Genomic DNA, 15,021 nt, shown 5'->3' with positions numbered 1-15,021 from the left:
GAGTAACTGGGACTACAGGCACGTGCCACCATGTCCAGCTAATTTTTGTATTTTTAGAAGAGACAGGGTTTCACCATGTTGGCCAGGATGGTCTCCATCTCCTGACCTCATGATCCGCCCGCCTTGGCCTCCCAAAGTGCTGGGATTACAGGTGTGAACCACTGTGCCTGGCCTAGTACCTATAGTTCTACAACAAAAGGATAGAAATCAGAATCAGCTAAAGGGAGAGATGCATAACACAAGGTCTCGGAGTGTCCCAGGCAACCTTCTGTCATCCTCAGGAAGACATTACCATCTTGGCATAGCAATGTGTGATAACAATATGCAGAGAATTACCAACCAGGGAAGCTCACCCAAGCCTTTGGTGTCCAGAGTTATTATTTCAGAGCTGATTATATACTGCCCATGCAGCTACCTTTGGTCTTCACTTCCACAAAATTAGAATTGATATGGTGTGTTCCAAAGCCTCTGTTATAAATCACATTGTTAGACTATCCAGTGACCAAAGCTCTCAAGTAAATATCACTGTCACACAAGACATTGTAGGAACCTAGAGATTACCTCCTTGCAGCCAGAGGTAAAGACCAGAACTCTCTCTGGGTAAAGTTAATTATTTCCTAGACAATATCGTATAGTGTGGAGATTCCTATATATTTAGATAAATGCTATGTGGCAAGTTTTCCTCTGGCCTTATGCTACTACATGTTGTGGAAAAGAGATAGTGGGACTTAACAAACATTCCTTTGTCACACAGACCATTGGGCAATATCTCCTAGGGTTTATAGTCAGACTAGTCTTAATTGAAGTTCTAATACCTGCTTTGTCATTAGCAGTCTGTGTTAACTAAGTAAGACAAATCACTTTTGTGCCCCAGTTTTCTGATCTGTAAGATAAGCACTTTCATTAGATTATTTGAGACTACTCTGACTCTAGCATTTTATTATTTCTTATATTATTTGATCAGACCATCTCCGCTCCCTTGAACCAACAATAGCTTCTTCTGGAGTACTCTTGGAGGTTAGAGGCAATGTATTATAATTCTTCTGTGTTCCTTGTAATACCAAACACTTAATAGATACACAAGAAAAACTTATTAGTTCATTTTATTCACCTTGAAGAAAAAAATGGGTGACTGTGTGGTCTAAGTAAGGGTCATTTGTTCTTTCTGAGGATACTTCAAACCCTAATTTCAGCCAGGTCTTTAAATACCTAGAGTTGTAATCTTAACTGAAACTTAATTTATTCATGCAGTACTTTTGTATGCTATGAACATGTTTTGTTTCTTGACAAATTGGTTAGATTAATGTAGACTCCCTTGCTCGTAATGCTCTATTATGATTGTTATTCTTATGATAAAGATTTATAGATAAGGAGACTATTTCTGAAGATAGAGACTTGCCTTATAAATTATACAAAATATCAATGACATAGCCCCAACAAATTATAGTATTAACTTGCTATTTTGTATAGAACTTTATATTCATAAGTTATCCTCCCTCCCTACCTCCATTTTTCTTTCTCTCTCTCTCTTTCCTTTTGAGGCATGGGGTAGTTATATTTTTAAAACACTTTTTTTCAGGGCAGTTATGCCAGCTACAGTAGATTAAAGAAGAATAATCATAAAAATAAGACATGTGGTGGAATGGAAAGGAATTATATCCTTATTTGGTGACTATATCTAGAGGTCCTGGGGTTTTTGCAAGCAAGTATGTAAACAAACTAAATCATAATATAATCTGTCATTAATTCTGTGGTTTTGTTCATTTTTATCTTTTTCAGAGAGAGGTTTTATTTTTTTTTTTCTAAAGGGGTTTTCTTGGAAGCCTTTGAGTGGAATCAGAGCTGAGATCCTAGAGAATTGATTCTAGAGATTATATTAAAGGAAGAAAACCCACAAAGTAAACATTTAGGGGGAAGAAAATGTGTTGAGGCTAGGCATGGTGACTCATACCTATAATCCCAGCACTTTGGGAGGTAGAGGCAGGAGGATTGCTTGAAGCTGGGAGTTTAAGACCAGCCTGGGCAACATAGTGAGATCCCATCTCTACAAAAAATTTAAAACATAGCCAGGTATGGTGGCACATGCATATAGTTCCAGCTACTTGGGAGGCTGAGGTCAGAGAATCACCTGAGCCCAGGAAGTTGAGTCTGCAGTGAGCCCTGATTCCGCCACTGCACTTCCACGTGGGTGACAGTGAGACCCTGTCTCAAGCAAAAAAAAGAGAAAAGACACTTTGGATGTGAGCAGTAAAGAAATATTAGGCCTACACAAAAAAAGTTGAAAGGGAATCTCTACAATATTTAAAAATACCCAGCAGATGGTATAGTAGAAAACACCGTTTAAAGATAATTTCACAAATTGCAATTGTGAAAGATTATAATAGCCATTCAATTGCAAACCCAAAATCAATTCGTCAGGTATTACGCTTTTTCTGTTATATTATAAATATTGCCAGGCGTGTGGCTCATGCCTATAATCCCAGAAGTTTGGGAGGCCGAGGTGGGTGGATCACCTGAGGTCAGGAGTTTGCGACCAGACTAGACAATATGGTGAAACCCCATCTCTACTAAAAATACAAAAATTTGCTGGGTGTGGTGGCATATGCCTGTAATCCCAGCTACTTAGGAGGCTGAGGCAAGAGAATCACTTGAACCCAGGAGGCGGAGGTTGCAGTGAGCTGAGATCATGCCATTGCACTCCAGCCTGGGCAGCAAGAGTGAAACTCTGTCTCAAAAAAAAAAAAAAATATATATATATAGTATTATAAATATTGACACTAATGAAGTCTAGAAAAACAATACTTTGTTCAATATTTGGCTCTTCTGGTCCATAGTATACCTCATGCTCATGTATACCAAATATGATGGGTACATGGTCGTTCATTATATCTATTTCCTTTTGACAACTGTAGATGAGTTATATATAACATTAATTACCTATTAAAATATATATATAAAGGGATATTCAATCTATATATACAAATATACATAAAAGGATAGCTCAGGGGAAGATGGCATAAATGTGGAAAGAAAATTCTTGAAAGAAGTACAAAAAAAAGATCCTCAGAAGAATTTGTGGGAAGAACTAGACTAAACAAAGACTTGAAAGCTTAGAGGTTATGTTTTTCAAATCGGTTCTAAGAGTAATTTTGTAATGGGTCTTTGGTCAAGTCTAATTATATATATTCCCAACTGTAAAATTAATGTGACAAAAAGTATCTCATGGAAGAGCGAAAGATATCTAGCACCATTGCTGGTACACTCTGAAAAAGATTATCTGCTAGGGAAAAAGTTATTTGAATCTAAGCAGATTTTTCTAAGAAATTAAAATTCAATTGTTTTCCTCTTTTTATCCCAAAGAGCATTATACCTGCTCCCAAAGCCTCCCAACCCTTTGCATGTTTTGTATGTACTGTATCCCTAGCTCAGTGATAGTTAATTGATTCTAATTTATGAGAGAGTATTAAAAATAGCTTTTGATCACTAGTCACAGTTTACCTAATTTTTAATTCAGATCAGTTGTAGAATTTCTAGATTCAGATTGAGGAAGTTTGAAGAATTAGTAGCAAAATAGGTTCATTTGTTTTTTAAAAGGTTTCAGAATTAGTTTTACTTAAATATGCTCTCCAAAGCAAGTGGAGTAAAAGTATTTTGATAAAATATGCATCTGATTTGTAGACACCAATCCTGTTACTAATCACCAAGAAACAAGTTTTTATTCAAAAGAATAGTTTGAATTATGGAGTTTGCCAAATAATTTTAAGAGTGGAAGCTCTCACAAGCTGTTCATTCACCCATCTCCTTAACTCTAGGTAGACTGTTTCTGTGACATAGTTGTAGTGTTTAAACAACAGAGTAAAAATGAGGGTAGACAAGATTCAGTAACTCTGTTTCTTAGAAGTTAGATCAATACCAGTGCATTTTTTATGACCTTGTATGTGTTCAGATTTAGCTCCTGCCTCATAACTGTGGATGTGTATGCATATTTGTACATGTTTTTCCACCTAGTTGAAAAGAATGGTTTTTTTGAGATGGCTAAGTTAGGGGGCATTCTGTTAATGCCGTAAATTAGAAGCTAGTTTTTTGTTTTTTTTTTTTTTTTTTTTTTTTTTTGAGACAGAGTTGTGCTCTTGTTGCCCAGGCTGGAGTGCAATGACAGCACTCTTGGCTCACCTCAACCTTCACCCCCCGGGTTCAAGTGATTCTTCTGCCTTAGCCTCCTGAGTAGCTGGGATTACAGGCATGTGCCACCAGGGCCTGCTAATTTTTTGTATTTTTAGTAGAAACAGGGTTTCACCATGTTAACCAGGCTGTTCTCAAACTCCTGACCTCAGGTGATCTGCCCACCTCGGCCTCCCAAAATGTTGGGATTACAGACGTGAGCCACCGCACCCGGCCTAGTTCTTTATTTATAATGTGACTGTATTTCAAAGAGTGTTTTAAGATGGCTCAGAAACAAATTAAATTCTCAGAAATGGTGAAACCTTGACCTTGATCTCATTGTCCCATTTTTTCTATTCAACTGAGTCAACGAACTATATAGTCTAACTAAATTTTAAATGTCATCAAACTCATATCACTCTCAGCTGTCAGCTTCGGCCTCCTGCAAATCAGATCATTAGTAAAAAAGCATAATCACTACCCTATGATATCCCTTACCATTATAATAATCTACTAGGGAAGAAGAAAAAAAGTTGAATATGGCTCATATTACCCTCTAAGAAGATATAGTCCCCTTGAGTAAGTACTGGTGAAACATTTATGAACTCTGCCTTTCTCTTATAAGGATGCTTCTGCCACTATTCCAACTAAAAACATCTTTGGTTTACTGAGATGTGGATAAACTGAACCCAGTTTGACTTAAAATGAGAACTATGTTGTTAGGAGTAGTGAACTGCATTGTGAAATACATCTCACATTGAGGTTGTACAGAACGTATGGTAACTGACTTTGCCCTTGGTGGGCATATTTTTTTTCTAATAATTTATTCATTCTTTTATTCAATATGTACCTTATGTAAGGTACTATTCTTTACAAGTGAGACAGAGTGAAGAACAAAACAGCCTAGATCCTCATGGAGCTTACATTCCTGTGTTTGGAGAGAGACCAAAAAACAAGCAAATAGGGTAATTTCAGGGGTGATGATAAGTGCTGTTATGGAAATAAACAAGATTATGTTATAAGGTTGGGGAAGGGTTTTGCTTTAAATAGGATGATCAGGGAAGGCTTCTCTGAGGTGACATTTGTATCTGACCTGATAATGGGTTAGGAACTCACCATTTGAGGAGGTGAAGGAAGAATATTGCAATTGAAGAGAATAACAAGTACAGAGAATCTGAGGTAAAACCGAGTTTAGTATGTTAAAAGAAGGGACCGAGGTCAGTGTGGCTGCAGTATAGTGAGCTAGAAGAGCAGGAATGAGATGAAGTTGACAGGGCAGGGATCTTGACCTTGTAAGCCATTGTAAAACACTTGGATTTTACCTTAAAAGCAGTGTTAAGATTAATATCCTGATGTCTGTGAACCTGAGCTTTAAAATGCATTCTTTTTTTTTTTTAAATCACTTTTTAAACTTTACAGCTAACAGGAAATATACTTAATTTAAAATTTTAAATGTAAGTATTGCTTCTTTTCCAACTCTTGTGCTTTTCTTTACATCAGAATCATCTTATTGTGAAAGTTCCCCCCTATCATGACCAACATATAACTTTGCCTGTGTCAGTGGGAATATATGTAGTGACGAATGCTGGAAGATCTCATGATGTTCAACCATTCACTTACACTCCAGACCCAGGTATGTCAAAATGAAAAATTCAGAACTAAAACAAATAATTAATTTCCAGTTTTTTGAAAGAATATGAAGATGACTAGCCAACCAAAAAGAAAGTTGCTCACTAAGATGAATTGATGTCAGTTTCTTTTGGAAATGACATTATTTTCTAAGAAGACAGCCACCAAATACTGCTTTTACTCTTATGTTAAGGAATCATTTCTACCTTATACTATAATAATAAAAGCCAGCAATGCTCTGAAGTCAGATTCTCTGAAGCTATCTTACAGGTTACTCTTCCATAAGAATTTCCATGCATTGACTATCGCTTATGTGCAGAAACGTGAAAGTGACAACTTTGGGAAATTGCTAACAGTTTAGCTTGGCTGGTTTATAGGGTACATTTTGAGAGAGAGAAGAGATAAACTAGAGTGACAAGTGATAAAATAAAAAATCCCAAAGACTGATGGTGAATAAATTTTTTTTTCTTTCTATATTGCCCCATAATACCTGATAAATATTTTAAATATAACTTTAAGTGGTCGGGTTAAAACGATATTTTAGGCTGGGTGTGGTGACGCACACCTGTAATCTCAGCACTTTGGGAGGCCAAGGCGGGTGGATCACCTGAGGTCAGGGGTTTGAGATGAGGCTGGCCAACGTGGTGAAACCCTGTCTCTACTAAAAATACAAAAAAAAAAAATTAGCTAGGTGTGGTGATGGGCACTTGTAATCCCAGCTGCTGGGGAGGCTGAGGAAGGAGAATTGCTTGAACCTAGGAGGTACAGGTTTCCGTGAGCTGAGATTGTGCCATTGCACTCCAGCCGGGGCGATAGAGTGAGACTGTCTCAAAAACAGAAAACAAAACAAAACAAAAACCTGATATTTTAGAAATGAGAGGAACTAATTTTTTTTTTTTTTTTGCATGTGGGTGGGAGACGGAGTCTCGCTGTGTCACCCAGGCTAGAGTGCAATGGCGCAATCTTGGCTCACTGCAACCTCTGCCTCCTGGGTTCAAGCTATTCTCCTGCCTCAGCCTCCCGAGTAGCTGGTACTACAGGCGTGCACCACCACGCCCAGCTAATTTTTGTTTTTTTAGTAGAAACGAGGTTTCACCTTGTTAGCCAGGCTGGTCTCAAATTCCTGACCTTGTGATCCACCTGCCTCGGCCTCCCAAAGTGCTGGGATTACAGGCATGAGCCACCATGTCCGACCCTAAAATGTTAAAAGTTTAGAAGACACCTGTTTATGAAGTGTCTCACAAGTATTTGCCTGCATTCATTTAGATGCCTGAGAAAAGAAAAAAGCCTCCTTTTGGCAGAAATGGGAGAACATTTTGGAAATGGAAACTCTTTGCATGCTCCATTGACCTAGGCTTGGCTTCTGCCATGTTTACCATTGGTTCAGTTCAGTCCAGTCTCAAGCATACTTCAGAATTAGCAGTTCTTCTCTATCTGTAGTTTATTAGTATGTTATTTCCATATAGTTCAAGATCTAGTGAGGTAGAAGGTAAAGAAAGGGGCAGAGAAAGAAAGCCCTGGCATCAAAAAGTGAAGAAAACAGTAGCTAGGACAGAATTACAACTAGTTTAAGTTAATTGCTTTCTATCACTTAATTTTTCTATTCCCTATTCTCTTTTCTTTTCTTTTTGAGATGGAGTCTTGTGTTGCCCAGGCTGGGGTGTGGTAGCGTGATCCTGGGTCATTGCAACCTCTGCCTCCCAGGTTCAAGCGATTCTCCTACCTCAGCCTCTCATGAGTAGCTGGCACTACAGGCATGCACCACCACGCATGGCTAATTTTTGTTAGTAGAGACAGGGTTTTGCCATGTTGGCCAGGCTGGTCTCAAACTCCTGACCTCAGGTGATCTGCCCGCCTCGGCCTCCCAAAGTGCTGGGATTACAGGCGTGAGCCACCACTCCCAGCCTCCTATTTTATTTTTAATCGTATCTGAATTTTGCAACATTATTTTCTACTAATTTGTTACAAAAGGTATGCCACAGTACAGCACTGTTAAAATACCCCCTTGAAGGCCTGGCGTGGTGGCTCACGCCTGTAATCCTAGCACTTTGGGAGGCTGAGGTGGGCGAATCACTTAAGGCCAGGAATTCAAAACCAGCCTGGCCAACATGGTGAAACCCCCTCTCTACTAAAAATACAAAAATTAGCCAGGCGTGGTGGTGGCACCTGTTTACCCAGCTATGTGGGAGGCTGAGACAGGAGAATCTCTTGTACCTGGGAGGTGGAGTTTGCAGTGAGCCAAGATCACACCACTGTACTCTAGCCTGGGCAACAGAGTGAGACTTTGTCAAAAAATAAATAAATAAATAACCTTGATATTTGTCTCCGAATTAAAGATCATGTTTGAAAACTTTGGACCAAAAAGGCAAAGTTTAGAAATAACATCCTGGCTTCAACAAAAATAGGAGAAAGAAGATTGGCTTATTCTCAAAGACCAAATATTTTATTGTTTCCTTTCTAGGAAGGCCTCAAACATCTAAGGACATTTGATATAAAATTAATAATAGTTGGCTGGGCATGGTGGCTCATGCCTGTAATCCCAGCCAGCACTTTGGGAGGCCAAGGCAGGTGGATCACGAGGTCAGGAGATCGAGACCATCCTGGCTAACACAGTGAAACCCTGTCTCTACTAAAAATACAAAAAAATTAGCCAGGCATGGTGGCAGGTACCTGTAGTCCCAGCTACTCGGGAGGCTAAGGCAGGAGAATGGCGTGAACCTGGGGGGCAGAGCTTGCAGTGAGCTGAGATTGCGCCAGTGTACTCCAGCCTGGGTGACAGAGCGAGACTCCGTCTCAAAAAAAAAGGAAAGAAAATTAATGATAGTTAAAGCATTTTAGTAACTGTTAGTTACTAAATATTGACATTTAATGTTTTGCAGGAGCTTGCACAAACGTGAGAAGAAAGATGGTATAATTAATACATAGAATTTGTTTCCTGATGAGCTTCTGCATCAGTTGTGTTGGAAGGGAAAGGAGTTTATGTCAGGGAATAGCCTTAAAGGTTTTGCTATCCTGAAAACACTGAGATTTTCTTGTCTTCACTTGTTTCTTTGTTTTTACTGATATGAGACTTCAGGACTTTGAAGTACTTAGCATCAACACTAAGAATCCTCATTTCTTAGTGATAAATGCTAATTATTAGAAATTGCCCTTTGATAAATTGCTGAATATACAACTTTTAAATATTCTACTTCAAAGGCTATACTAATTGCTTAATTTTGGCCATTCTTAGGCAATTGCCTAAGAATGTATGTTTGCTCTTTCAAGTTTTCCCCCAGCATATTTTGTATGTTACAGATAGCAATCACTCTTAGAAAACCTTGTTTGAGTAAATATAAGGTATGTAAACTTTGTAATACAATCTAATGCCTTAGCTTCTGCCTCTATGATACAGCTAATTAGTCTTCCTGCAATTTTCGTTTTTTTGTTCTTGTTTTTGTTTTTGTTTGAGATGGAATCTTACTCTGTCGCCCAGGCTGGAGTGCAATGGCGTGATCTTGGCTCACTGCAACCTCCACCTCCCAGGTTCAGGCAATTCTCCTGCTACAGCCTCCGAAGTAGCTGGGACTACAGGTGCCCACCACCACACCTGGCTAATTTTTGTATTTTTAGTAGAGACAGGGTTTCACCATGTTGGCCAGGCTGGTCTCTAACTCCTGACCTCAAGTGATCCGCTTGCCTCAGCCTCCCAAAGTATTGTGATTACAGGCATGAGCCACAATTTTACTTTTTTGTATTTTATGAAATGTGATAATCTTTTCAAGTGTCCATGAGAAGTGTCTTGGAAACCATGAGAGAGAATATGATTTCAGGAAAACTTGGGCACAGAGAATTTGGCCTATCTCAGTAGGACAAACTAATAGCTGTTGTGATTCATTTAGGGACTATTGTTAAATATTTGATTACTCGATAGTGTATTATTATAGCAGCCAAAACAAGGTCCATCCTAATATTTACGGGTTGGAGTAGAAGTGGTGACTGTTAATACTATTCGTTGAAATACTTAAAAGTTATAAATGAAACTAACAAATCATTAAGTGAAATACCTCCTATCTTATTTTGACCAAAATACCCTCATAACAACCTGAAAGGCTAAATTTAAATTTAGAATTTTCAAATTGCTTTGAGTTCTAAGCTGGGCTATGGTAGCATGAGGAGAGAGCATCCCTGCCTGCTACCCTTCTTTTGCCACTTTTTGGCTCCATCCTGTACTTGGAAGCCTTTGATACCTTAACCAGGGCTTCCACCTAATATGCCTAAGAGTGCTCACAAAATCTAGGCTAGTTGTACAGAAAATCTAGGGATTGGCCGGGCGCGGTGGCTCACGCCTGTAATCCCAGCACTTTGGGAGGCCAAGGCGGGCAGATCACGAGGTCAGGAGATCGAGACCATCCTGGCTAACACAGTGAAGCCCCGTCTCTACTAAAAAAATACAAAAAATTAGCCAGGCGTGGTAGCAAGCGCCTGTAGTCCCAGCTACTCGGAAGGCTGAGGCAGGAGAATGGCATGAACCCAGGAGGCAGAGCTTGAAATAAGCCGAGATCGTGCCACTGTACTCCAGTCTGGGCAACAGAGCAAGACTCCATCTCAAAAAAAAGAAAAAGAAAGAAAAGAAAATCTAGGTGCCTGTTACATGGTCTAAAGGGATCCTGGGTGCCTGTTACATGGTCTAAAGGTAGGGTCAAGGCAAAGGCTCAAGTGAACATATCCTAGTTCCACACATTCTTCCAGGTACAGAACTTCTAACACCCAGTGGGGCCATACTGCCCCAAATCAAAATGTGTATTCTCTCAGGCACTTAGATACTTTTCAGAGTCATAAAACCTTTGTATTATTGATAGTCTCTGAAGCTTTGCTTAGCCATTAAAACATCTTAATTTTTTTTTTCCTTCAGCCTATTCAGACACAGAAATCACACTAGATATTATTTGCTGTAACTCCACAGTGGTGATTTCTATAAGAAATGGGGATGTAATATTTAACATCTTTTTTTTTTTTTTTTTTTCTAAAAAGAAATTACTGGCTGGGTGAGGTGGCTCAAATTTGTGGTCCTGACACTTCAGGAGGCCGAGGCAAGAGGATCAGTTGAGCCCAGGAGTTTGAGACCAGCCTGGGTGATATAGTGAGACCCCCTGCCCCATCCCTACAAAGAAAAAATAATACTAAGCTGGGTGTGGTGGCATGTGCCTGTAGTCCCAGCTACTCGGGAGGCTGAGGTGAGAGATCGCTTGAGCCTGAGAGATTGAGGCTGCAGTAAGCCGTGATCATGCCAGTGTACTCCAGGCTGGACAACAGAGCAAGAACCTGTCTCAAAAAAAGAATAATAAGAATTTAAAAATAACTAATAACATGATTTAAAAGTAGAAATTTAAATTTTTTTCAAGGATTAGTTTATATTTTTAAATCTATTGTTACTAGAATTAATGTCATGCATAAATATTTTATGTGTATTTTTTTTCCATTCAGTTGCCTATAAATCATTTGTTGGACCTACTGTGAAGCATACTAAGATAAATTATTTAACTTCATTCTCAGGAGATGTGTACAGATTTCTCTCTTTATTTATTTTCGTTATAACTATCATTTGACATGTTAGAAAATATAAAATAAATATATTGAAAAATAGAAATTGCCCGGGCGTGGTGGCTCACGCATGGAATCCCAGCACTTTGGGAGACCGAGGTGGGCAGATCACCTGAGGTCAAAAGTTAGAGACCAGCCTGACCAACATGGAGAAACCCCATCTCTACTAAAAATGCAAAATTAGCAGGGTGCGGTGGGGCATGCCTGTAATTCCAGCTACTCGGGAGGCTAAGGCAGGAGAATCGCTTGAACCCTGGAGGCGGAGGTTGCAGTGAGCTGAGATCGTGCCACTGCACTCCAGCCTGGGCAACAAGAGCAAAACTCCGTCTCAAAAGAAAAAAGAAAAGTAGAAATTAAGGCCAAGCACGGTGGTTCACACTTGTAATCCCAGCAGTTTGGGCGTTTTAGGTGGGCAGATTGCTTGAGCTCAGCAGTTTGAGACCAACCTGGGCAACATTGCGGAACACCATTTCTACCAAAAATATAAAAATTAGCCTGGTGTGGTGGCATGTGCGTGTAGTTCCAGCTACTCAGGAGGCTGAGATGGGTGATGGCTTGAGCCTGGGAGGTGGAAGTTGCAGTGAGCCATTACCATGCCACTGCACTCCAGCCTGGGTGACAGAGCCCCAGACCCTGTCTCAAAGGAAAAAATAAAATAAAATATATTCAAATAAAATATATAATCATTTGAAGCAAGAACCAATTTATTTGTAATTTATTAAACTTTATTTTTTAAAACTGATTTATATTCTTAGGCACATTAAATTTATAGTTCAAATTTGTTACAGTAGGCTGGGCACTCAAGCCTGTAATCCCAGCACTTTGGGAGGCCAAGGCGGGCAGATCACTTAAAGTCAGAAGTTTGAGACCAGCTTGGCCAACACGGTGAAACCCCATCTCTACTAAAAACACAAAAATTAGCCTGGCAGCCAGTGCGGTGGCTCACGCCTGTAATCCCAGCACTTTGGGAAGCCAAGGTGGGTAGATTGCCTTAAGTCAGAAGTTTGAGACCCGCCTGGCCAACATGGTGAAACCCCATCTGTACTGTAAATACAAAAATTACCCAGGTATGGTGGTGTGCGCCTGTAGTCCCAGCTACTCGGGAGGCTGAGGCATGAGAATCCCTTAAACCCGGGAGGTGGAGGTTGCAGTGAGCTGAGATTGTGCCATTGCACTCCAGCCTGGGTAACAAGAGTGAAGCTCCATCTCAAATAAATAAATAAATAAATAAATAAATAAATAGCCTGGCATGGTGGCGTGCACCTGAAATCCCAGCTACTCAAGAGGCTGAGGCAGGAGAATTGCTTGAACCCAGGAGGTGGAGGTTGCAGTGAGCCAAGATCATACCACTGCACTCCTGGGTGACGTAGCGAGACTCTGACTCAAAAAAAAAAAAAAAAAAAATTGGCTGGGCACAGTGGCTCACACCTGTAATCCCAGCACTTTGGGAGGCCAAGGCAGGTGGATCACGAGGTCAGGAGTTCAAGACCAGCCTGGTCAAGATGGTGAAACCCTGTCTCTACTAAAAATACAAAAAAATTAGCTGGGAGTGGTGGCGGGCGCCTGTAATCCCAGCTACTCAGGAGGCTGAGGCAGAGAATCGCTGGAACCCAGGAGGCAGAGGTTGCAGTGAGCCGAGATCGCGCCACTGCACTCCAGCCTGGGCAACAGAGCGAGACTCTGTCGCAAAAAAAAGGTAGGGTTTCACCATGTTGGTCAGGCTGGTCTTGAACTCCTGACCTCAAGTGATCACCCACCTTGGCTTCCCAAAGTGCTGGGATTACAGACGTGAGCCACTACACCCGGCCTGGTTTTGTTTTGCTAAGTGATCGCATGCTCCGCCCACTTGGAGATTGGAGAATTTAGAGGATAGAAATTTACCTCAACTAGAATTTCTGCTTAACAAATAATTAAATGATACTTTGTGACAAGATATTCTAGTTAAAAAATTTAAGATATAAGGTTTTTAGGATGAGTAAATGTAGATAAATACATTAATCTTTTTTTTAATAGCAGCAGCTGGTGCTTTGAATGTAAATGTGAAGAAGGAAATATCTAGTCCAGCAAGACCTTGCTCTTTTGAAGAGGCCATGAAAGGTAACAAGTAAATTCTTCTAAAAATCGTAATTGGGTGCTGTGTATGTTTTCTCTAGCACATCCTACTATTTTGTTTTCTCTTAGGTACTTAACAATACTTTGCAGGGTATCTTCCATATTGTAAAATAAATATGTGTTTAACTTTACTAAATGTAGAGACTTGTTTTCCAATTTGATATTTTTCTTGCTGAATATGTTTATATATATATATATTTTTTTTTTAAGTATATTGGAGTGGAGGAGTTTTTTTTTTTTTTTTAATTCCCCAATATTAAAAGTATATGAGGCTGGGCACAGTGGTTCATGCCTATAATCCCAGCACTTTGGGAGGCTGAGGCAGGTAGATCATTTGAGGTCAGGACTTCAAGACATGCCTGGCCAACATGGTGAAACCCTGTCTCTACTAAAAATACAAAAATTAGCCCGGGGTGGTGGCAGGTGCCCATAGTCCCAGCTGCTTGGGAGGCTGAGTCAGGAGAATCTCTTTAATCTGGGAGGCAGAGGTTGTAGTGAGCCAAGGTCATGCCACTGTACTCCAGCCTGGGCGACAGAGCTAGACCCTGTCTTAAAAAAAAAAAAGTGAAATAAGGCCAGGCACAGTGGGTCACACCTATAGTCCCAGCACTTTCGGAGGCCAAGGTAGGAAGATAACATGAGTCCAGAAATTTGAGATGATAAATATCCATTGGCTAATAATTAAATGCATCATCTATAGTTATTGCTGAACAGATATGGGCAGCACAGTGAGAAGATTTCTTGTCTCTACAAAAAAATTAAAACAGGCCAGGCGCAGTGACTCACGCCTGTAATCCCAGCACTTTGGGAGGCCGAGGTAGGCGGATCACCTGAGGTCAGGCATTCAAGACCAGCCTGACCAACATGGAGAAGCCCATTCTCTACTGAAAATACAAAATTAGCCAGGCATGGTGGTGTATGCCTGTAATCCCACCTACTTGGGAAGCTGAGGCAGGAGAATCGCTTGAACTCAGGAAGCAGAGGTTGCGGTGAGCCGAGATCGTGCCACCACACTCCAGTCTGGGCAACAAGAGCGAAACTCCTATCTCAAAAAAAAAAAAAAAAAATTGGCCAGACGCGGTGGCTCATGCCTTTAATCTCAACACTTTGGGAGGCTGAGCTTGGCAGATCATCTGAGGTCAGGAGTTGGAGACCAGCCTGGTCAACATAGCGAAACCCCATCTCCACCAAAAATACAAAAAAAATTAGCCTGGTATGGTGATGTGTGCCTGTAATCCCAGCTACTCTGGAGTCTGAGGCAAGAGAATCACTTGAACCTGGGAGGTGGAGGTTGCAGTGAGCCGAGATTGTGCCACTACTCTCCAGCCTGGGCAACAGAGTGGGACTCGGTCTCAAAAAAAAAAAAAAAAAAAAAAAAAAAAAAATTAAAAACATTAACCGGGCATGGTGGCATGCACTTATCATCCTAGCTATTCATGAGACTGAGGTAGGAGGATTACTTGATCTGAAGAGGTCGAAGCTGCATTGAGCTGTGATCGTACCACTGCACTCCAGCATGGGCAAAGAAACAAGACT

General features: G+C 40.4%; 1 protein-coding gene across 5 annotated transcripts in view; it reads left to right on the top strand.

Annotated features, from left to right (window-relative positions):
• The window catches only part of NFAT5 (nuclear factor of activated T cells 5), a 123,786-nt gene that overhangs the window by 96,755 nt on the left and 12,010 nt on the right, over nucleotides 1-15,021 (top strand). For 4 of the 5 annotated variants that reach the window (XM_003262948.3, XM_003262947.3, XM_003262949.3 and 1 more), the window contains 2 exons: nucleotides 5,662-5,794; nucleotides 13,387-13,470. In XM_003262948.3, the coding sequence (XP_003262996.1) occupies nucleotides 5,662-5,794; nucleotides 13,387-13,470 (217 nt within the window). The remainder of the gene's footprint in view (nucleotides 1-5,661; nucleotides 5,795-13,386; nucleotides 13,471-15,021) is intronic. The other variant, XM_012504827.2, reaches the window with a different exon arrangement.

Source organism: Nomascus leucogenys, chromosome 2 (genome assembly GCF_006542625.1).
Source record: "Nomascus leucogenys isolate Asia chromosome 2, Asia_NLE_v1, whole genome shotgun sequence".
In the NCBI taxonomy this organism is placed as follows: domain Eukaryota; kingdom Metazoa; phylum Chordata; class Mammalia; order Primates; family Hylobatidae; genus Nomascus; species Nomascus leucogenys.
This window is presented reverse-complemented; position numbering and strand designations above follow the sequence as displayed.